Genomic DNA, 23777 nt, shown 5'->3' on the forward strand with positions numbered 1-23777 from the left:
TGGGTCGGGTGTTGCCTGAGAACCGGATGAGGCGGCGACCGTGAGGCCGAGCCGGGAGCGGGCGTCGCGCCGAGGCCCGGGCGGGCGGGGAGCAACGGCCGCGGACGCCGCGGGGCCGCATCGTCGAGGGCCAGGGGCGGGCGGGGAGCGCTGGGCTCTCGGGCCGGGGCCGCCGGCGCCATGGGCAACCGCGGGATGGAAGAGCTGATCCCGCTGGTCAACAAGCTGCAGGATGCCTTCAGCTCCATCGGCCAGAGCTGCCACCTGGACCTGCCGCAGATCGCCGTGGTGGGCGGCCAGAGCGCCGGCAAGAGCTCGGTGCTCGAGAACTTCGTGGGCCGGTGAGCGAGCGGGGCGGCGACAGCGGGCAGGCGGCGGCCTAGGGCGCGGAGGGCGGACCGGGAATGGCGCGTCCTGCGCCGCCGGCGTAACTGCGGCGCTTGCGTGCCCGCGACGGGGACGGGGACAGGGAGGCGGGCCCTGTGGGACGCCCTGGGCGGAGGGCTCCCTGCCGGGGCTGGGGGGCGTGGGCCAGGAGGTGCGGTGAACCCCCGCCGACTCTCTGGCCCCCGGCTGTAGTGGGTGAATTATGCCATCTGGTTGTCTGTGGGTCAGGGATAGGTTCCCCTTCTCTGTCCGAAACCTGTCACCTAGATATCTATTGGGCCGATCCCTGCGGTCTGGCTGGCTGTTCATTTATCTGGAGCAGTTTCTGTCGTCTGGTTGGCTGTCTCTCTGTCCTGGATAGGTTTCCCCGCCGCCACCATTTGGCTATCCATCTGTCCAGTACCGCAGGGCAGCCCCCTGCTGCCTGGCTAGCTATCCAGAATGACCTGTCCTGTCTGGTTGCCCATCCGTGCCCTTCCCAGACTTTAACACTTAGCTATTCCTCTGTTGGGTTACCCAGCTGGCCTCTGCTGTCTGTCTGACTGGCTGGCTGGACCTAGGAGACCCTGTTGTCTGGCTCTCCTGGGCTGACTCTTCAACTTGGTGCCTGGTGAACGCTGGCTCCTCTCTTCCAAGTGGACCCTTTTGTCTGTCTGTCCTGGTGTCTGTCCTTCTCCTAATCTGCCTGTCAGTGCCCTAGCCGTCACCTCTGTGGCAGGGGGTGGTGGGAGCAAGCAGAGGAGAAGGGAGCTGAAGGATGAGACCTGAACTCCTTTCTATTGGAAGTAGGACCCCAGGGGGAACTTCCTCCAGGAGTCTCTCCTGGCCCATGTCAGGGTGCCTCCGGGGCCCTGGAACATAGGGTCCAAACCCCAAGCTAAAGCCTGAAAATTGGGGGCCCTCCTTGGATCCTGGGAAGGAACTTCTTGCCTGATCAGGTTGTGGCGGCAAGAGCTGGTATACAGCCTTCCCTAGGCAGCCCTGAGAAGCCTCAGATTGCCCATCTGTCCAGTGGACAAATTCCACTCTCTGGGCTGTTTCCAGGATTCAGGAAGCTAATGGATGCGAATGGACCCTGTGGCCACTGAGGGCGGTTGGTTCTCCCCTCTCCCTTCCCCCACCTCTTGTCCTTCTGCCTCCCAGATGGGTGGCCACTTCTGCATTCTGGGAAGGACTCCATTTGTGACTGTGGCTGCCAAATAATAACGTCATAGTCATCATTATTATTATTGTTGTTATCAATGTTAAGAGATAATGTTCATCCAGCAGGCCCCAAGCTGAGTTGTTTCTTGGTTCAGCTCAGAAAAGACTTGCTATTTGCCCAAGGCCACCAGGCTGGCACTCAGTGGAGCCCAGCTGGGCACCCAGCCCCGCCCCTGCCTTCCCAGAGGCCTGGGGTTTTGCTCCCAGCAGCACGAATTTCCTCCTTTGCTGCTTTGTCTCTGGCTCAATGCCCTCTGTCTACTGTGGCGGAAAGGTGTGTACTTGGGATCAGCGCGGCCTGGGTTGAGCCTCGGGCTGGGCTGTGGGCCCCCTGCTTGGCCATATTCCCGTCTGCCCAGGCTTCCGGTGAGCGTCTGTAAAGCTCTGTCCATTTCACCTGCCTTGTGACCTCGCACAGATTGTTTGACCTCTTTGAGCCTTAGTTTCCCTTCTGAAAAATGGGGCGATGGACCCTCAACAAGACTGTTGCAAGGATGCAGTGACATGGTGTGTTGAAAGTGCTCACTTAGCATGGTGCCTGGCACACAGTAGGTGTACTTGGATGGGGCTGTTACTCCCCAGGCTGGTTCCTTACGTATCGACAACAAAGGCTAGTAAGAATTAAAAGTGTTCTGCAGTTACACACTGGACTTCATTTAAGCCTTATGAGACTGGCACTGCTGTGATCCCATTTTCTAGAGCAGAAAACTGAGGCTCAGAGAGCTGTGCATTCTTGCTCGAGGTTGTTCAGTGAGGGATTGAGGGCTCTGGGTTGGAGACCCCGGGTCTCTCTCCCATCCCCACCTCTTCTCGGGCCCCCTGCCCTTCACCTTTCCCTCCCACCCACCCTGGCATCTGGCAACGGCCAACTGCTATTGAGCTGGCTCCTGTGACGACCTCCTCCTAGAGCCTGCAGCGTGACGTCGGTCGTTAAGCGCATTAATTCAGGGCCCGAGAGCCAAAGCTGTAAAAAGGCCTCTCTTTGGGTATGGGGTGCTCAGACAGGAGCCAACTTCTTTTTATTTCTGGAGTGTGGGTAAGGCTTCTCAGCTACAAAGCCCTGCCATAGGGGGATGGCAGGCAGGCCTCGCTTTGAGTCCCACTGCCTGCTTCTTTTTGTGACTTTGGCTGAACTGTGCTGCAGCTGAAGACCCTTTTCCTCCCTTGCGCCCTGGACCCACAGAGGGTTTCCCGGCTGGTTTCAAGGAACAAACAGGAGAGCATATCAAGCTCTGTGCCTTGGGGGCAGCACGGGCTGCTCTGTTTCCTTGCCTCCTCCTTGTGGCTTTTCTAAGAACTTGATCCGAGAGTGAGAATAGCCCAGATAGCCCAGCCCCGTACCAGGGGTTGCAGGTCCATGGCCACGGGGGCCGAAGCCTGCTTGCTCCGTCTTTTTTTTCACCAGCATGGAGTTTAAAATGTTTTGTTTTGTTTTTTATAAATTTATTTATTTTATTATTTTTGGCTGCGTTGGGTCTTCGTTGCTGCACGCGGGCTTTCTCTAGTTGCGGCGAGCGGGGGCTACTCTTCCTTGCCGTGCGCGGGCTTCTCACTGCAGTGGCTTCTCTAGTTGCAGAGCACGGGCTCTAGGCGCGCGGGCTTCTGTAGTTGTGACGCGCAGGCTTCAGTAGTTGTGGCTCATGGGATCTAGAGTGCAGGCTCAGTAGTTGTGGCGCACGGGCTTAGTTGCTCTGCGGCATGTGGGATCTTCCCGGACCAGGGCTCGAACCTGTGTCCCCTACGTTGACAGGCAGATTCTTAACCACTGCGCCACCAGGGGAGCCCTAAAATGTTTTGTTTTTAATTAGCTGTCAACATTTAAAAGTGAGATTTTGCATCAAAATCAGATTTTGGTCATGCTAGCAAAAACCCCAAAGATGTTTAGGGTTTAGTGGTGTAGAGCACAGGCTCTGGGCCCTAGGTCTGGCTCTAGCATGTTTGGCTGTGTGACTATGGCCCGATTCCTTTTCCGTAAAATGGGGTGATTACTAGGCCCTCTCTGCAGGACAGGGTGAGCTAACGTGTGTTGAGTGCATGGACCCTGTACCCGTGGCTGCTGCTGTTATAATCATCGTATTCTGGCCTCCCTGGGCCTGTGCCTGGCACCAACTGCCTGGGTCTCAGAAGCAGCAGCCACTGGCTGCCCCATCAGACTAGGAGTGGCCCCTTGAGCTGCCAGAGTCCCCACTACTCCCTAGTGCTTGCCCAGGCCCATTTCATATTTGTCCGGAGCCTCCTGGCCCCGGAAACCTTTAAGGTTAAGGCCCAGGGCTTGTCCTGCCCTGTACCAGCAGATAGACCTGTGGCCCTAGAGAGAGGGGAGGATGTGGCTCCCTGGTGACCCTTGTCATTCAGCCTCAGGGTCTGGCAAAGGGAAGGGCTGTAGAAATATTCCCTTGGGAAAAGAGCAGGAAGGGGAGGCAGAGGTTGAGGCCTCCAGCTTGGAGTCTCCCAGTCTTGGACTTGATCCTGTCAGTCTTTGTCTTCCGAGCCTCAGTTTCCCCGGCTGGGAAATGGGGCTCTTAACATTACCTCCTCATGGGCCCCATTCAGGCCACCAGGTTGGGTGTGTTTCACCTCTTAGGGCATTGAGGGTGGAGTGAGGATTAAATGAGTCTCGGAAGAGTGTCTGGTGTGAAAAAGCACTTAAAAGGTAAAAGGTCATGCATTTTTCATTCGTTCACTGAAAAGTGTTTTCTGAGCATGTTCACTCTGTGCCCGGTTCTGTTCTAGGGCTGCAGACACAGCCCTGAGCAAGATACCAAAGCCCCTGCCCTGGGGGAGCTGACCTTCCAGCAGGACGCAGATAAAGAAGAAACAAGGTAGAAGATAACCGTTTTATGGAAAAAAAAGAGATTATGGAGAGGGCAGGGGGAGGTTATAGGTTTAAAAGGAGGGTCAGGGAAGGCCTCCATGGGAAGGTGACATTTGAACAGAGACTTAAGGAGGTGAGGGAGGACCTGTGGAGATCTGTGGGAAGAGCGTCCCAGGCTGTGGGAACAGCCAGGGCAAAGGCCCTGAGGTGGGAGTGTGCCTGGAACACGGTATAGTGGGTGAGTGGGGGGAGGTGAGGTGAGGGGGGTACTGGGGTGGGGCAGGGTGCAGGCCACGTGGAGACTTGGAGGCCAGGGAGGGCCCTGGGTAGAGGGAGAGCTGCTGGTGGCACTGTTGTGATCCTTCTGGATCTGGTTCTGGGCAAGCTGAGGGCTCTTGCCTTTGATGTGCAGCTCCGCCTTGGCGCTCTCAGTGAGTAGTGGCTGTGAGCACATGTAGGGCCCGGTGCCATTTTTCTTTTGACAAGAAGCAGCTACCCACGGACTCTACCGTTTCCAGCTGCGTTTCCATTTGGTCTCGGGTGATGGGTCCCTGCAGGGAGACGTAGCTGTATCATGGGGCCGCTGCGGGGCACACAGTGGGTACTGGATGAATGCGTGTCAGATGACCGTTGGCTCACGTCCCTGCCAGACTGAGGGGTGGGCACATGGCTTGCTCTTTGGGCTGGTTTGTCCCTTAACAGCTCTTCGGTGTTCAAATGACAGCTGCTGTTTCCATGGTCCTTCGTTTCAGGCAAAGCCGAAGGGCCTTTGCCTGTGTGATCTGTAGTACCCAGGCCAGCCGGAGCAGGCAGAGTCCAGAGGCACCTGTGGGAAGGTGGCATCCATCAGCTGAATGACCTCACTTCTTGGGCCTCAGTTTCTTTGTCTGGAAAGCGGGGTTCATGATGGTTCCTCTCTCCTGGGAGCGGGCTGAGCATTCGAATGAGCTAATCCTTGTGAAACATTAGACCTGTGCATTTTGTATAGCCCTGGGTCAGGACTCTGAAGATCAGTTGTTAATTTCTCTTTCCTTAAAGAAAAGGAATTCATGATTGTTAATATAAGTAACGCCTCATTTTAGCACAGACACTCATTGAGCACCTGTCAGTGTACTTTGAGCTCTGGGGATGCAGCTGGAACCAGCTGGTGAACCAGGTCCTGAAATGCTTGTGGGAGCCCGTTCCTGCTGTTTCTCAGTGGGAATGGTGACTGGCCATGAGAGTTTTTTAATGCTCATTCAGCATATGATGGTGGGAAATTGGGAGCAAAAAAGGCCCAAGTCTATCGAATTGACTAGACAATGTGTCCAGACAACCAACTACGAAATAACTACTCAGAGTGATCTAGAAGAGAATTGAATGACCCAGAAAGCCTGTGCAAGACCTGTTAGGGCCCAGACCAAATGGACGTGTGAGCCCATCTTATTCCAAACAGTTGTATTTTCATAGTAAAAAGCCTGGAAAAATGTACAGCTTCGAACCCCACATGTGGGTTGTCTCCCCACATAAGTCTTTATTCGTTTTGGCTCATTTGGGGATTATGTTTATAACCAGGAAGACAGATTTCTCCAGAGCTCAGCTCTGGGCTGCCCAAATGCTTTTCAGAGTTATTTGTCTGGGGATAATGGCCCTTGCTAGGTACACGGATTGAAATCCTCTGGTAAAAAGTCCAGTTCATTGTGGGTGAGGGCAGAGGATGGCCTCGTGGACAGTTCCAGATTTGGAGTTTTCAAAGGTAGTGCGGGCAGAAAACGCTGGGCATGGCATGGAACCCTGTGTCTCTCCAGTGTTTGCATTTGGTTCAGAGCCACATCTGCCAAGCTTTTGCCCGATTTGAATGAAAATGCCGAAATTACAGGCCCCTCAGCTGCAGAAAGAAATGGGGACGTCGGCTAACCCTTAATTTACTGGGGTTGCCAACCGCATACTGTAATTAAGCCCTTATTGTTAGAGCTTGGAAAAATGCAAGCCAATAATGAGATATTTATAGTCCATTAGCCCCAATCCGAATAAAGAAAAAAATTACCCTGCCTCCGAGGCAAAATGGCACTAGAGAGAAAAGGCTCCTGCTTCCAGGTACATTGGGGTTCCTGTTAGTATTGGCAGTGAGGTCCCTGCTAGATGCTGGGGATTTTCCCCTTTGGAGTCACCCTCACCTTGAACAGGGAGCTGGGTGGCCCTTTCGGTTTCACCTGCTGCTGGATGTTTATAACACAGTAAGAGCTGATGTTTGTGGAGAGTCACTGTGTGTCGTGCCCCAGGGACTTATGTCTAAAATCTGACCACATGGTCCCAGCCGTCCTTGGGGGCAGATACTGCCCTTAGCATCCCTGCTTCACAGGTAGGGAAACTGAGGCCTCAGAGGTGGACTGGCTTGAAGTCACATAGGGAGGAGGGCAGGAGCGGGCCCTGAGCCGGGCCTGTCTCCTCCAGAGCCCACTGCCCGGGGATAGTGGGGTTGGGAAGGTGTGGCCATGGCTTTTGGCTGTCAGGTCAGTAGTGGACACTACGGTGCTTGTATCTGGGGCTGGGGCCGAGGTGACGGATGGAGCGATTTCTGGCTTTCCGGATCCTTGAGGTTAACTCTGTGTCTGACAGCATGCCGGGTGCTGGGGACCCAGCGGGGACTGAGATGGACAGAGGTCAGCAGAATGGTTAAATGAGCAGTGACACTCTGAAGATGGAGAAGTGCAGTGAAAACGATGGGGAGAGTGAGAGAGTGGCTGGGCAGGGGCTGCTTCAGACGGGGTGGTCAGGGCGGGCCTGCAATGGAGCCAGCCCCTTGCAGACCCCAGAGAAGGGTGTCCCAGGCAGAGGGCTCCACAGGTGCCCCCTTCAGATATGGAAAGGGACCTGAGTCGAAGGCAAGACCACTGGGCCCATGGGGGTCAGGAAACTGCCTGTCAGATGCCTATTTTTCCTAAGTTTTTGTTTGTGTTTTTTTTTTTTTTTTTTGCGGTACGCAGGCCTCTCACTGCTGTGGCCTCTCCCATTGCGGAGCACAGGCTCCGGACGCGCAGGCTCAGCGGCCATGGCTCACGGGCCCAGCCGCTCCGTGGCATGTGGGATCTTCCCGACCGGGGCACGAACCCGTGTCCCTTGCATCGGCAGGCGGACTCTCAACCACGGCGCCACCAGGGAAGCCCCCTAATTTTAATTATATAAGTAGAACACTGAAAACTGAGTTCTCCGAAAAAGGGAAACCATGACAGATGAGGAAGGATACATTGCCCACCCTGTCCCTTCCTTCCAGCTCCATGTGGAAGCACCATTGTCAGTTTGGCATATATCCTGTCAGAGCCCTCTCGTGTTTACGTACATATGGACACGCTGGTACCTATAGAAAATACACAGCACTATTCGGGGTTGCTTCTTTTGGGGGTACATCTTCTTTCCAGAACTGGGACTACCCTGTTTATATTGTTCAGAAACTTGTTTTCCAACCACGCAGCACATCCTAGGGGTCCTGCTTCGTCGAAATGTTTGTAACTGCTGCTTGGAGCTTCCTGACCCTCCCAGAGCGGTAAGAATGGAGGTGGGGGGCCAGCAGGAGTCACTGCGGCTGTCCCAGTGAGAAAGGACAGTGCTGTCTCACGTGCTGCTTGCCAGGATCCATGCTGGGACCTGGGTACAAGGCGCCTCACCTACTTCGAGGCCAGTGCTTGATCTCCGTCTACTGACGAGGAAACTGAGTCACAGAGGTTTGCCCAAGTGGCCAGACTTGAACCCAGAGCCTCGGCCTTCATGGGTGGCCCCCTTCCCCCAGGCCTGCTGGCCTGTACCTGAAGTAGCATCCTCACCCCTGGCTCCGTTGGATTTTCCAGCCTCCCTTTTCCCCTTGGCTCCAACTTCACAGGGTCCAGTTTTCCCTCCCTCTGCACTGCATTTGTACCTCAGAAGTTTCTGGAACAAAGCCGGGTGTTGAGGAATAAGTGAAGCCCTTGTGGGGATTTTTGCAGTGCCCATTGGGGTGCCCGGTGCCACGGCTCAGCTGCTCGAGTTGCCTCCTCTGGTGGCGATTGGGGGGCGGGTCTGGTCTTCCTGTCACACTGAATGGACTTTCCATGCCCTTGACGTACTCACCATGTGCTAGGCACTGAGTGCTGTCTGTACGTCCCCTCAGCTTGGCCCCATTTTACAGATGAGGCAGTTGAGGGGCAGAAATGGGGCAGGCGGTGGGGGTGAGGCTCTGAGCCCCATCCTTACTCACTTGTTCACTCTACCTGAGAGGCCCTAGAGGTCCTTCTCTGAGGAGGTACTTTCCAGTGAGAAGGGAGTGGAGGCATGTGGGAGACGGCGGCCCCATAGGGAGCCTTGGGGTGGGAATGGTGGTCAGGGAATGCTTCTTGGAGGAGGCAGTAGGTCTTTCTGTCTAGACGAGGACAGGCAGCAGCTGCCTGGAAGCAGGTAGGTGACTGCTACACGAGGACCTTTGTGCCCATCCTGCCTGGCTGTGGGCCCCGGCTCGAGGCTCATGGCCTGTTACACAGGGTGCTTTCTTGTTGTCACGGCTGCATAGTACTCCATGGTGCAAAGCCACCTTTGTTTGTTCACCAGCCTCTTGTTGGTGATGGATGCTCAGGCTGTGTCTAGTCACCCGCTCCCAGGATTTGCACGTGGACATGGGACACCTGTGTAGAACACGTGTCTACACAGAGGAGGACATGGGGAGATGGATGGCCAGCACTGGGTGTGTGGCCCTCCCCTCCCTGGGTGTGGAGGCCAGGATGCTGCCTGGCAGCTGTTCACCTGGGTTGAATGAGTGGACTTGGGATTGGCCAAAGAGTCCATCCCAGGGCTCCCACATCAGCGTGTCCTCGCCACGCTTCACCCGTCCCGACCCCTTCCACGACCTGGACCAGTGCAGCTGCCTCTGCCCTGGTCCCCTGGCACCCGCCCTGCCTCCCCCACCGCCCACAGTGTCCACAGGGTACCTGTGAACACCTGAGTCTGGGCATGTCCCTCTTCTGCCCACCACGCTCTGCGGCCCCCACACTTGGGCTAAAAGTCCAAGTCCTCCACTGGCCCCCCAACACCCCCGCCCTCGCCTGCTCCCACTGCCCCCCAAGCTCATCCCGCCGGCCACACAGCCTCCTGGCCGCCCCTGAACCCCCCAGACTCACGCCTACTCGGGGCCTTTCTCTTCCTTCCTCCACATCTCCTCTTTGTCCAGAGTTCTCCACACCCTGCCCCTCTCTCCTTGGGTCCCTGCTCAAACCTCACCCCTCTGAGAGGCCGTCCCTGACCTACCCTGGTTCACACAGGGCCCTGGCACTCAGACTGCGTGCCTAGATGTGTTTTCTTCAGAGCTCATCTTAGGACCGGAAACTGTTTTGTGTGTTGTTTTCTCCCCACCCCGCGGACGGCAGGTCCACAAGGGCAGGGATCTTCGAGCGTTCCTTGCCATTCTGGCACAGGGTAGGAGCACGCATATTTGTTCCGTGAAGGTACCTTAAGACCAAACTTGGATTAATTTCACTGCACAGATGTCCACTGAGAAGGGGACCAGCGGACAGCCCTGTGACTTGCCTTTAGGGGCTCATAGCCCACCTGGGTTGTGTGGGACTGAGAATAGAAGAGGGTTTTGGGGTGCTCCAGGGGGGACAGAAGCAAGTGTATCCTTTTTATGGGGAGGGCTGTGATTTGCCCTTTGGGCACAGGGTAATAACAGTAACAGGCTAAGACCTCGGGGCCGGCCAGGCATGGCTGTCTCTCTGGACCGGCTTCCTGGCTGTGAGATGGGGCCGAGCAGGGCCCCCTCCCTGGGCTGAGGTGACTGAGGTCCTGCACAGCTTCCAGTGAGCCATCCCTTCCGACTCTTGCTTCTTGCCTGGGTACCAGGCAGCCACTCTGTCTGGGCGCTGGCACACTCTCTCAACGGGGACCCGAGGTCTGAAGGCAGCTTCCCTCCCACCCCCACCCCCCTGCCCGAGGATACCCAAGTGCCTGCTTGGACCAAGAACCAAGGAAAGGAAGCTGCTGGGGTCATCGCTTCTGAGTCCTGGCAGCCCATTAGTGTCCGTCACGGGGAGATGCCCAGTGCCAGACCCCTCCCCAGACCAACTTGAAACTCCCAGGGGGATTCCAGTCAAATGCCACAGCATGGAGAACCATGCTCTGTTTGTTCTGGGAGACCTCCTTTGCCTAAACTTGAACCCGCTTGGATCACAGACCCATAGCGTGTGGACAGGTGGCCAGCAGAGCTGCCCAGGGCCCCGATGACACCCTGATGCCCAGACGGAGGAGGAGGACGAGGCACCCTGGAGACTCTGCCCCATGACACGTTTTCCCAGCCATAAGAGTCTCTAGGGACTGGCAGGCCAGCAGGCGAGCACAGCAGGCAGGAACAGTCCCAGCTGGGGTTACGTCTGCTTGCCGGGTGATACGCCCTGGCACAGCCAGGCCAGCCCTGGAGGAAGCCCCGGGGTGGGCTGGGGACACAGCCCCTACTGTCCCAGCCACGGGGCCTCTGTCTTCTGTGCTCATGGCCAGGATCCTTCTGGAGGGTCACAGCCTGCTTGCCCCTCAGCAGGCCCTGCAGCCAGGGAGCCAGTGGCTTTGAGGATGATACCCTCAGAGTTGTTCTTTTCTGGCTGGTGGGGCGATGGAGTCCCAGGGATCTATAAGTCAAGATCAGGGGCCTGTGACCGGGGGCTGTGAGCCGCCCACTCAGCTTGAGAGAGGCTGCCTGTGGTTTGGGCTGACACGTCTCCTCATCTTGCGACACTTCCCCTCGTCTAGGCGGAAGCCATTCAGGAGGAAGCCCGGCTCCAGCGGCCTCTGCCCTAGTGGCATCTCCCGGTGGCACCGCCTGGCACAGGTTGACAGCAAGCTCAGAGCAGGCCACTTTCTGAGGTGGGGAGGCCCCCACCTGGAATATGCTCCTGGCAAAAGGATGTCCTAGCTTGATTTTTTTTAAATTAATTTTTATTGGAGTGTAGCTGCTTTACAATGTTGTGTTAGTTTCTGCTGTACAGCAAAATGAATCAGCTATACATATGCATATATCCCCTCTTTTTGGATTTCCTTCCCATTTAGGTCACCACGGTGCATTAAGTAGAGTTAACATAGTGCTATACAGTATGTTCTCATTAGTTATCTATTTTATACATAGTATCAATAGTGTATATGTGTCAATCCCAATCTCCCAATTCCTCCCACCCTCCCCTTCCCCCTTGGTATCCATACATTTGTTCTCTACATCTCTGTCTCTATTTCTGCTTTGCAAATATCTGTGCTATATTTCTAGATTCCACATATATGCATTAATATACGATATTTGTTTTTCTCTTTCTGACTTACTTCACTCTGTGTGACAGTCTCTAGGTCCATCTAGCTTGATTTTTAATTACAAGAGTTCTTGGACTGTTTACTCGCTGTAAAATACAGTTCTCTCCTATAGGAAGAGTAAGGTGGAGGTTCTTCTTGCCTTTTGCTTGGGACCACCTTCATCAGCTTGTAGCTCTTCTCAGATTCTTTTTCTTTATTTTTTTAATGTGTGAATGCCCCCCCCACCACCACATTAAATGCCAGGATTAAGTCTGTCTTTTTGTTTGGTTTTGGTTTTGTGTTCTTTTTTTTTGACCGTGCCGTGCAGCTTGCGGGATCTTAGTTCCTGACCAGGGATTGAACCCAGGCCCTGGTAGTGAGAGCTCTGAGTCCTAACCACTGGACTGCCAGGGAATTCCCAGGTCTTATCTTTGATAGTCCAAAATCTCGCTGGAATGTGTCATGCCTCATGCCAAGTTCTTTGCTATTTAGTGTCTTGAGGGGTTTTTGCCTTTGTTTTGTTTCTTTAAGACATTTTTTATTCTGGCATAACTTTAGATTTACAGAAAGTAAGCAGGCTGTAAACATACAGGAAAGTTATGGGGATAGCACAGAGAGCTCGCATATACTCTTCACCCGTCTTTACCTAAGGTTAACCTCTTACCTTGCCGTGGTGTATTTCTCACAGCTAAGAAATTAACCTTGGCATATTATCATTATTAATGAAAGCCAGAATTGATTCACATTTCCGCAGTTGTCCCCAATACGTCCTTTTTCTGTCCCAGGACCCCATCCAGGATCCCACATCGCATTGGGTCATCCCGTCTCCTTAGCTTCCGCCCAGCTATGACAGCGCCACAGCCTTTGCTTTTCATGACCTTGGTTTTTTTTTTTTTTTTTTTTTTTTGTGGTAAGCGGGCCTCTCACTGTTGTGGCCTCTCCCGCTGCGGAGCACAGACTCCGGATGTGCAGGCTCAGCGGCCATGGCTCACAGGCCCAGCCGCTCCGCGGCATGTGGGATCTTCCCGGACCGGGGCACGAACCCGTGTCCCCTGCATCGGCAGGCGGACTCTAAACCACTGCGCCACCAGGGAAGCCCTCATGACCTTGGTATTTTATAGACTGTCCCGCAATTTGGGTTTATCTGGTATTTTCTCATGGTTTGAGTGGGGCTATGGGTTGTGGGGAAGAGGACCACAAAGATGAGGTACTCTTCTCACATCTTATCCGTGGTCCATGATATCAATAAAGCTTCCCGTGGATGATGTTGACCTTGATCTTTTGGGTGAGATGGCATGTCTGTCAGCTTTCCTTGCCACAAAGTTACTTTTTCTCTCCTTTTTGTACACTATCCCTTGGAAGCGTTGAAGATTCTTTTTTTTTTTTTGGCTGTGTTGGGTCTTCGTTGATGTGTGTGGGCTTTCTCTAGTTGTGGTGAGCAGGGGCTACTCTTCGTTGCGGTGCACAGGCTTCTCATTACGGTGGCTTCTCTTGTTGCGGAGCATGGGCTCTAGGTGCGTGGGCTTCAGTAGTTGCAGCATGCGGGCTCAGTAGTTGGGGTGTGCGGGCTCAGTAGTTATGAATTCCAGGCTCTAGAGCACAGGCTTAGTAGTAGTGGAACATGGGCTTAGTTGCTCCGCGGCATGTGGGATCTTCCCGGACCAGGGATCGAACCCGTGTCCCCTACATTGGCAGGTGGATTCTTAACCACTGTGCCACCAGGGAAGTCCGAGTGTTCTTTTTAATATAATTGTTTGAATAGGTAGTATGTCCAACATGGAACCAAGTTCAAAAATATCAGGAAGAATGGAGAGAGAGAAGCTTGCTTCCTGTCCTCCTACTTCTACAGCCATGGCTAACCACCCTCGCTCCTCTCCTGCGTCCTCCCAGTTTCTCAGTGCAAATGGAAGCAAATATGAATGTGTGTGTATCCACTTCCCTCTCCTGCCCAGCTTAACACCCTGTTGTGAACGATGAGGTTGTCACTTAACAGTATTTCTTGGAGATCTTAGTGTATCAGAACACAGAGCATGCTCATTTTTGTGGGTTTTTTTCCCCCACCCTAGGTATAAAATTTACATATAGTGAACACACAAAGAGTTACCACCACAAACAATATATAGAACACTCTTATCACGCTCCAAAATCTCCTGTGTCCTTTTGCAGTCACGCCCCCCCCCCCGCCCCGCCCCACTCCATTCTATCGTTTTGCCTTTTCCAGAATGTCATATAAACAGACTCATGCAGCCTTTTGAGTCTGGCTTGTTTCATTCTGCATAACACCTCTGAGAGCCATCCAAGGCTGTGTGCCTTGATAGTTTGATCCTTTTTGTTGCTGAGGAGCATTTCATGGTGTGTCTGGATCACTGGCTGTTGAAGTGTTCACCCACTGAAGGATGCTGACGGATGCTGGGTTGTCTCCAGTTCTGGGTGCTTATGATCAATGCTGATATAAATATTTATCTGCACGTTTCTGTGTGCCTTATAACTGTGATGCATTTTGAGAGATTTTGAATTAATTAAGGTTTTAAAATTTGGCTGTGCCACGCGTCTTGCGGGATCCTCGTTCCCCAACCAGGGATCGAACCCGGCCCCAGCAGTGAAAGAGCCAAGTCCTAACCACTGGACCACCAGGGAATTCCTTGTTCTTTTTCAGAATTGTTTTGGCCAGTCTAGTTTCTTTACCTTTACATGTAAATTTTAGAATCAGCTTGTTGGTTTCTGCAAAAATGGTACTTGTGCCTTGGTACATGGAGAGCTTTGCTATTAGTTGTTTTTTTTTTGGAAATAAATTTATTTTTTATTTATTTATTTATTTTTGGCTGCGTTGGGTCTTTGTTGCTGTGCGCGGGCTTTCTCTAGTTGTGGCGAGCGGGGGCTACTCTTCGTTGCGGTGCACGGGCTTTTCATTGCGGTGGCTTTTCTTGTTGCAGAGCACGGGCTCTAGGTGTGCGGGCTTCAGTGGTTGTGGCACGCGGGCTTCAGTAGTTGTGGCTCGAGGGTTCTAGAGTGCAGGCTCAGTAGTTGTGGCGCATGGGCTTAATTGCTCCGCGGCATGTGGGATCATCCCGGACCAGGGCTTGAACCCGTGTCCCCTCCATTGGAAGGCGGCTTCTTAACCACTGCGCCCCCAGGGAAGTCCCGCTATTAGTTTTTGTAACCGTTATTATTCCCTCTAACATGAGTGCTGACCTGGACCATTGCAGTCACTTCCTGCTAGGTCCTGCACCTTCTGACTCCACTCCCCCCACTCCACCCCAGGCAGTTCTTCCTACAGTGGTGGGAGGGGGCCTTTTAAGAAGGTGCCCCTCCTCTGCTCAGAACCCAACATGGCTCCTAGTTCCCTCAGTGTAAAGGCTAAAGTCCTTGGAAGTTACCTGGTGGCCTAGCGGTTAGGATTCCGGGCTTTCACTACCGTGGCCTGGATTCAATCCCTGGTCAGGGAACTGAGATCCTGCAAGCTGCATGGTGTGGCCAAAAAAGTCGTCATTATCACCCAGAAGGCCCTGCATGATATCCTTACCCTCCTCCCCCTGCCCCATCACCTCTCTCCCCTCACCTCCTCCTATTCCTCTCTTTCTTGCTCTGTTCCAGCCACACAGGGCCCCACACTATTCCTCAAACATGTTAGACACAGTCCAACCTCAGGACCTTTGCATGTGCTATTACCTCTGCCTGGAAAGCTCCTTCCCTCAGATAGCCGTGTGGCTTGTGTATCGTCTCTGTTGGGCCTCTGCTCAAATTGTTTCCTCAAGAGGCCCTCCCTGGCCACCCTGCTAAAATGTCCCCACCCTATTACTCCATCCTCTTGCTCTGCTTATTTTTTCCTGGAAGCACTTGTCACTCCGCGTCCTTGTCCTACCTGTTTATTTGGTTTATTATCCTACCACCCAGTAGTAGGTGAGTGCCCTGATGGTGTGGCCTTGCTCCTAGGTGTGTGCCAGCCCCTTGTACTGTGCCTGGCGTGTATTAGATGCTCTCGAAATCCATCTCCCTTTCGGTGTAAACTCACCCATCTGCGTCTCCATCACGAAGTGGGACCCACTCAGCAAAGGTAGCAGAGCCTGTTTGGTACCAAGCTCTGACCCCAGCTGCTACTCAGCTGGGGCCAAACAGAGCTGGTCACCACTTGGAGTTAGACTGGTTTGTGTGGGTCAGCAGAAGTTCTTTTTTTTTTTTTTTAAATAAATTTATTTGTTCGTTTTTATCTTTGGCTGCATTGGGTCTTCGTTGCTGCACGCAGGCTTTCGCTAGTTGTGGCGAGCGGGGGCTGCTCTTCGTTGCGGTGCGCGGGCTTCTCATTGTCATGGCTCTCTTGTTGCGGAGCACGGGCTCTAGGCGCGCAGGCTTCAGCAGTTGTGGCTTGCAGGCTCTAGAACGCAGGCTCAGTAGTTGTGGCACACGGGCTTAGTTGCTCCGCGGCATGTGGGATCTTCCCGGGTCAGGGCTCGAACCCATGTCCCTTGCATTGGCAGGCAGATTCTTAACCATTGTGCCACCAGGGAAGCCCAGCAGTTCTTTTGTTTGTTTGTTTTTTGGCTGCTCTGGGTCTTCGTTGCTGCATGTGAGCTTTCTCTAGTTGCGGTGAGTGGGGGCTACTCTTCGTTGCGGTGCGCAGGCTTCTCATTGCGGTGGCTTCTCTTGTTTTGGAGCACAGGCTCTAGGCACGCGGGCTTCAGTAGTTGTGGCGCACGGGCTTAGTTGCCCTGCGACATGTGGGATCTTCCCAGACCAGGGATCAAACCCATGTCCCCTGCATTGGCAGGCAGATTCTTAACCACTGCACCACCAGGGAAGTCCCTCAGCAGCAGTTTTTTATCTTAAAGCTTTTTAAGATGGACTTTTCCCCTTGTTGGTACATAGGTGGCTCTTGTGCTTTTTGTTCTAAAATGACATCTTTACTGAGATATAATTCACAGACCATAAAATTCATCCTTTTAAAGTGTACTATCCGGCTGATTTTAGTGTTTTCAGAGTTGTGCAGTGATCACCAGTATCTAATTTCGGAACATTTTCATGTCCCCAAAAGAAACTGTGCCCATTAGGCAGTCAAGTCACTCCCCAACCCCAGCTCCTGGCAGCTGCTCATCTACTTTCTGTCTATGAATTTGTCTGCTCTGGACATTTCGTATGAATGAAATCATATGCTCTGTAGCTGTTTGTGTCTGGCTGCTTTCACTTTGCATTAATGTGTTCAAGGTTCATCCTTGCTATAGCATCTATCAGAACTTCATTCCTTTTTATGGCTGCATAACATTCCACTCTATGGTTATGTCACCTTATGTTTATCCAGTCCTCACCTGATGGACATTTGGGGTGTTTCCACTTTTTGGCTCTTAGGAATAATGCTGCTGTGAACATTTTGGACAAAGTTTTGTGGGCGCATATGCATTCATTTCTTCTGGGTATGTACCTAGGAGTGGAATTGCTGAGTCATATGGTAATCCTTGTGTTTAACCTTGAGAAACCCCCAGACAGTTTTCCATAGTGACTGCATCATTTTACGCTCTCACCAGCATTGTAGGAGAGTGCTGGTTTCTCCACATCCTCATTAACACTTGTTATTATCTGTCTTTTTGAATTCAGCTTCCTAGTGGGTGTGAAGTGGTATTTTGCTCATCGTGGGTTGTTTTTTTTTCTTATTTTCCTAATGGCTAACGGTAAGCTTTTCATGTGCTTATTGTCCATTTGTATATCTTCTACAGAGAAATGTCTATTCAAATCCTTTGTCCATTTTTAAAAAACATTTATTTATTTATGGCTGTGTTGGGTCTTTGTTGCTGCACTTGAGCTTTCTCTAGTTGCGGTGAGCGGGGGCTACTCTTCATTGCGTTGCGCGGGCTTCTCATTGCGGTGGCTTCTCTTGTTGCGGAGCATGGGCTCTAGGTGCACAGGCTTCAGTAGTTGTGGCACGCGGGCTCAGTAATTGTGGCTTGTGGGCTCCAGAGCACAGGCTCAGTAGTTGTGGCGCACGGGCCTAGTTGTTCTGTGGCGTGTGGTATCTCCCTGGACCAGGGCTTGAACCCGCGTCCCCTGCATTGGCAGGTGGATTCTTAACCCCTGCGCACCAGGGAGGTCCCCCTTGGTCCATTTTTAAATTGGGTTATTTGTCTTTTCATTTGTTGGTTTGCAAAAGTTCTTTACATCTGGTATCAAGAACAGCCCTTTATGAGATAAATGATTTGCAGATATTTTCTCCCATTATGTGGGTTGTCTTTGCACTTTCTTGTGTCCTTTGAAGCAGAAAAGTTTTAAATTTTGATGAACTCCTGTCTTTTCTTTCTTTTTTCACCTATGCTTTTGGTGTCATATCCAAGAAGCCATTGACCAATCCATGAAGATTTACTCCTATATTTTCTTTTATTTATTTATTTTTTTAAATTTTTATTTATTTATTTATTTTTCGTTATGCGGGCCTCTCACTGTTGTGGCCTCTCCCATTGCAGAGCACAGGCTCCGGACGCGCAGGCTCAGCGGCCATGGCTCACGGGCCCAGCCGCTCCGCAGCATGTGGGATCTTCCCGGACCGGGGCACGAACCCATGTCCCCTGCATCGGCAGGCGGACTCTCAACCACTGTGCCACCAGGGAAGCCCGTATATTTTCTTTTATATATTTTGTAGTTTTAGCTCTTACATTGAGGTCTCTGATCCAGTTTGAATTAACTTTTATATATGGTGTGGGGTAGAAGTCCAATGTCATACTTTTGCTTATAGCTTTCCAGTTGTCCCAGCACCAGTTGTTGAACATTCTTTACTCATTGAATAGTTTTGGCACCTTGGGTTAAAAATCAGTTGGGGAATTACCTGGCAGTCCAGCGGTTAGAGCTCCACGGTTCCACTGCAGGGGGGCACGGGTTCGATCCCTGCTTGGGGAACTAAGATCCCGTATGCCGCAGCACAGCCAAAAAAATAAAATAATAAAATAAATCAGTTGGCCATAAATGCAAGAGTATATTTCTGGACTGTCAAATCTATTCCAGTGATGTTTATGTCTACCCAAATTCTAGTACCCCACAGTCTTCATTTCTGTACCTTTGCAGTAAGTTTTGAAATTGGGTAGCGTGAGTCTTCCAACTGTGTTCTTCTTTTTCAAGCTTGTTTTGGCTATCCTGAGTTCTTTGCATTTCCATATGAATTTTAGGGTCAGCTTATCACTTATTGCAAAAAATGCTGTTGAGATTTTGAGGAGGATTGCATTGAATCTCTAGATCAATTCGGGGAGTACTGCTATCTTAACAGTATTAAGTCTTCCAGGGAGGAGGGATAAATTAGGAGATTGGGATTAACATATACATACTACTATATATAAGATAGATAACTAATAAGGACCTACTGTATAGGGCAGGGAACTCTACCCAATGCTCTGTAATGACCTATATGGGAAAAGAATCTAAAAAAAAGAGCGGATAAATGTATATGTATAACTGATTCACTGCTGTACGCCTGAAACTAACATAACATTGTAAATCAACTATAATTAAAAAAAAAAAAAGTCTTCCAGTCTGTGAACACAAGCTGTCTTTTCGTTTATTAGGGCTTTAATTTATTTCAACAGTGTTTTTTAGTTTTCAATGTAAACGTTTTGTGCTTCCTTTATTAAACTTATTTCTAAGTATTTTATTCTTTTCGATGCTATTATAAATGAAATTGTCCCCTTAATTTCATTTTCAGATTGTTCACTGCTGGTATGTAATAATATAACTGATTTTTGTATATTGATCTTGCATCCTGCAACCTTGCTAAATTTATTACCTCTAATTTTTAAAAATTTTGCGATTTCCCAGCGTCTTCTATAGACGTGATCATGTCATCTGTGAATGGTTTTCCTTCTTCCTTCGGATGCCTTATTTCTTTTTCTCCCTGACTGCTCTGGCTGGACCCTCCAGTACAATGTTGAGTAGAAATGAGGGTGGGCATCCTTGTGTTGTTCCTGATCTTAGAGGGAAAACTTGGAGTGTTTCGCCGTTAAGTATGATGTTAACTGTGGGTTTTGTGCAGACGTCCTTTATCAAGGTGAGAAAGTTCCCTTCTATTCATAGTTTGTTGACTGTTTTTATCATGAAAGGGTGTTGGCTTTTATCAAATGCTTTTTCTGCATCTGTTGAGATAAGCATACGGTTTTGTCACTTACTGTATTAATATGGTGTACTGTGTTGATTGATTTTTCCCAGTTTTGGACCAACATTGCATTCCTGGAATAAGTATCACTTGACTATTGCACATAATTTTTTTTTAATTTGGGTGCGCTGCACGGCTTGTGGGATCTTAGTTCCCTGACGAGGGATTGAACCTGGGCCCCCAGTAGTGAGAACGTGGAGTCCTAACACTGGACCACCAGGGAATTCCTGCGCATAATTTTTTTTTTGTGTTGTTGGGTTTGGTTTAATAGTTTTTGTTGTTGATTTGTGTGTGTGTGTCTTTGTTCATAAAAGATGATGGATTTGTGGTTTTCTTATGATATTTTTGTCTGGCTTTGGTATCAGGGTAACGCTGACCTCATAGAATGAGTTAGAAAGTGTCCTGGTTCGGGCTTCCCTGGTGGCGCACTGGTTGAGAGTCCGCCTGCTGATGCAGGGGACACAGGTTCATGCCCCGGTCCGGGGGGATCCCGCATGCCGCGGAGCGGCTGGGCCCATGGGCCGCTGGGCCTGCACGTGTGCTCCGCAGTGGGAGACGCCACAGAGGTGAGAGACCCGTGTACCGCAAAAACAAAAACAAACAAACAAAAAAAGTGTCCTGGTTTAGGGGAAGAGTTTGTGAAAGACTGGTATTAATTCTTTCCATATTTGTTAGAATTTACCTGTGAAGCCACTTGAGCCAGGCTTTTCTTTGCGGGAAGATTTTAAAAAATTAATTAATTTTATTTTTGGCTGTGTTGGGTCCCTGTTGCTGTGCGTGGGTTTTCTTTTAGTTGCAGTGAGTGGGGTCTACTCTTCGTTGCGGTGCGCGGTCTTCTCATCGCAGTGGCTTCTCTTGTTGCGGAGCACGGGCTCCAGGCGCGCAGGCTTCAGTAGTTGTGGCGCACGGGCTTAATTGCTCTGCGGCACATGGGATCTTCCAAGACCGGGGCTGGAACCGGGGTTCCCTGCATTGGCAGGTGGATTCTTAACCACTGTGCCACCAGGGAAGCCCTGTGGGAAGATTTTTGATCAGGAATTCAATCTCTTGTTATAGGTCTATTCATTTTTTTTTTTTTGAGTCAGTTTCAGTAGTTTGTGTCTCTCTAGCAGTTTGTCCATTTCATATAGGTTATTTGATTTGTTAGCATAGTATTTCCTTGTAATCCTTTTTATTTCTGTAAGGGCTAGTAATATCCACTTTTTTTATTCTTAGTTTTAGTAATTTGAGTCTTCTCTCTTTTTTTCTTAGCTAACGTAGCTAAAGGTTTGTTAGTTTTGTGGATCTTTTCAAAGGACCAGCTTTGATCTTACTGATTTTCTGTATTTTTCTATTCTCGATTTCATTTATATCCTCTCTGATCTTTATTGTTTTCCCTGTCTGTTCACTGTGGGTTTGGTTTGCTCTTCTTTTTCCAGATTCTTAAGTGGAAGATTAATTTTTGATTTGAAATCTTTCTTCCTTTCTTATTTTTTATTTATTTTTTATTTTTTTTTCTTCTTCAGCTAAGACAGCAAAAGATATGATTTATTGTTACATGTTACATTCAGCCACAACTGAGAATAGAACTAGTCCAGTATGTCAAAGGTCCAGGGCAAAGGGCCAAAAGGGGCCGTTTTGATACGAGCAAGGTGGGTCTCTCAAAGGCGGTCGAGGCGATCAGAATGGCCATCGATGTTCCAGATCCACTGAGACAAATTCTAGACAGTAGGCAAGCAGTCCAACAATTTGTACCAGCGTCCCTGGCCTCTGGCTTCCCTTGTTTCTTCTCCTGTGGCTTCCATGGGTGTACAAGTTTACTTGGACCTCTGCCTCATCTTTCTTCTTTTGCGCTTCAGCCTGCGCATTCGCTTCTTCCTCCGCTTCGCTCTCATGGCGCGGAGGTTTCTCCGAAGATGGCGCTAAGGCTGAGAGCTTTCTTCTTTTTTTAGAAAAAATTTAAAATTGTTTTTAATTTTAAAAATTTTATGAAGCTTTATTGAGGTATAATTGATATATAGAAATCTGCAATCTCCTTCTTTAATATATAGGAGCTTACATCTATAAATTTCCCTCTGACCTGCTGTAGTTGTATCCTATAAGATTTGGTATGTTGTACTTTAATTTTCATTCATCTTAAAGTATTTTTCTAATTTCCCTTGTGATTTCTTCTTTGACTCATTCGCTGTTCAGGAATGTATTGTTTAATTTCCACATGTTTGTGAATGTCTCAAACTTTCCTTCTGTTACTGTTTTCTAACTTGACTCCATTGTGGTCAGAGAACCTACTTCGTATGATTTCATTCAGTCCTTTCACAGTTAATGAGTCCTGTTTTATGACCTCAAATATGGCCTATCCTGGAGAGAATGTTCCATGTGCCTTTGATAAGAATGTGTATTCTGTTCTTGCTGGGTGGAGTGCTCTATACATGCCTTCAGGTCTTGTTGGTTTATGGTGGTGTTCATGTTTTCCGTTTCCTTGTTGATCTTTTGTCCATTGTTCTATCTTTTTTTTTTTGTTTGTTTTTTTGGCTGCGTCATGCGGCTTGCGGGATCTTAGTTCCCTGACTGGGGATTGAACCCAGGCCCCACGCAGTGAAAACGTGGAGTCCTAACCACTGGACCGCCAGGGAAGTCCCGATCCATTATTGAAGGTGGGGTATTGATGTCTCCAACTATTATCGTTGACTCGGCTGTATTTCCCTTGCCCTGTGCTTTCTTTACGGCTGTGTAGTATTCCTCAGTCCCACTAAATCCGGTCACTCTTCTGCATGAGTTTTTTTTGTTTGTTTTTGTTTTTTAAGTAGAAGTATAGTTGATTTACAATGTTGTGTTAGTTTCAGGTATACAGCAAAGTGATTCAGTTATACATATAGTATATATTCTTCTCCAGATTCTTTTCCATTAGAGGTTATTACAAGATATTGAATATAGTTCCCTGTTCCTTGTTGTTTATCTGTTTCCTATAGTAGTGTGTGTATGTTAATCCCAAACTCCTAATTTATCCCCCCCACCCTGACCCCTCTCTCCTCTTTGGTAACCATAAGATTGTTTTCTGAATGAGCTTTTAGGTTGTTTCCAGTTTTCTCCTCCTGACAGAGCCTTGGGGGTCGACCAGCTTGCACATCTGCTAGGCTCAGGGCTGATCCCTGGAAGGGGGCTGCTGTGTTGGAGAGGGAGCAGATATAGGATCATCTTGCCAGAGACCTTCTGGGGGTACCAAGGAGGGTCTGTGGTGCCAGGGGGTGACACCCCCCCTCCATCCGCATCACCCTTGTGAACTGTCCTGTGGAACAGGGCCCTACGTGTGCCAGGCATTGGGCTTCATGTGACTTGTCCTAGTCCTGCCAATGACCTGACGGGGTGGGCACTGTTATTAGGTCCATTTTACAGATGGAGAAACTGAGGCCCGGGGAAGTCCTGACCTTCACCCAGGTCCCACAGCAAGGCTGTGGCTGAGCTATCTGGCTGCAGACTGTGCTCTGCACCACCACACTTGGCTCTCCTGTCTCCACAGGCAGCCGTGCCTGACTGTCCTGCCTTCAGCATTCAGGGCTCCTTTCCATCTTCATTGCCGGATGTGTGGTATAGTGACTGGGATGGTGCCTGACAGTGGGGACAGGAACGAGTCCAGCTGGATGGGTGCCTCAGTGGTTGGGGAAGAGGGGTGTGCTGTTAGCTGTGAGGCTTTGGTCTAGGTGATGACCTAACCTCTCTCGCCTCAGTTTCCCCATCTGAGAAACGGCGTGGGTGAGAGTGTCCGTGAGAGTGAAACAGGGACTTGCGTGTGCAGAGGCCAGCTCAGGGCCTGCATGTCGTACCCCAGAGATGCCAGCCGGGCTTGCTGTTTGCTCCTCAGCAGGCATTTACTGAGCACTTGCTGTGTGCCAGACACCGGCAGTGAACAAAGCAGACAGGCATCCCTGTCCTCACGGGGCTGACGGTCTGCGGCGGAGGACCAGTGAGCAGGAAGGAAGCGTGGAGGGGTGCAGAGCCCGGCCCGGG

General features: G+C 50.6%; 1 protein-coding gene across 9 annotated transcripts in view; it reads left to right on the plus strand.

Annotated features, from left to right (window-relative positions):
• Positions 1 to 23777, plus strand: part of DNM2 (dynamin 2) — a 93162-nt gene continuing 69385 nt past the window's right edge. For 4 of the 9 annotated variants that reach the window (XM_033401093.2, XM_004277368.4, XM_012535843.3 and 1 more), the window contains exon 1: positions 2 to 341. In XM_033401093.2, coding sequence (XP_033256984.1) covers positions 181 to 341 — 161 coding nt within the window. In that variant the 5' untranslated portion in view covers positions 2 to 180. Of the gene's footprint in view, positions 342 to 23777 lie in introns of all 9 variants that reach the window. The other 5 variants (XM_004277370.4, XM_004277369.4, XM_033401090.2 and 2 more) reach the window with 2 other exon arrangements.

Source organism: Orcinus orca, chromosome 3, assembly GCF_937001465.1.
Source record: "Orcinus orca chromosome 3, mOrcOrc1.1, whole genome shotgun sequence".
In the NCBI taxonomy this organism is placed as follows: Eukaryota; Metazoa; Chordata; class Mammalia; order Artiodactyla; family Delphinidae; genus Orcinus; species Orcinus orca.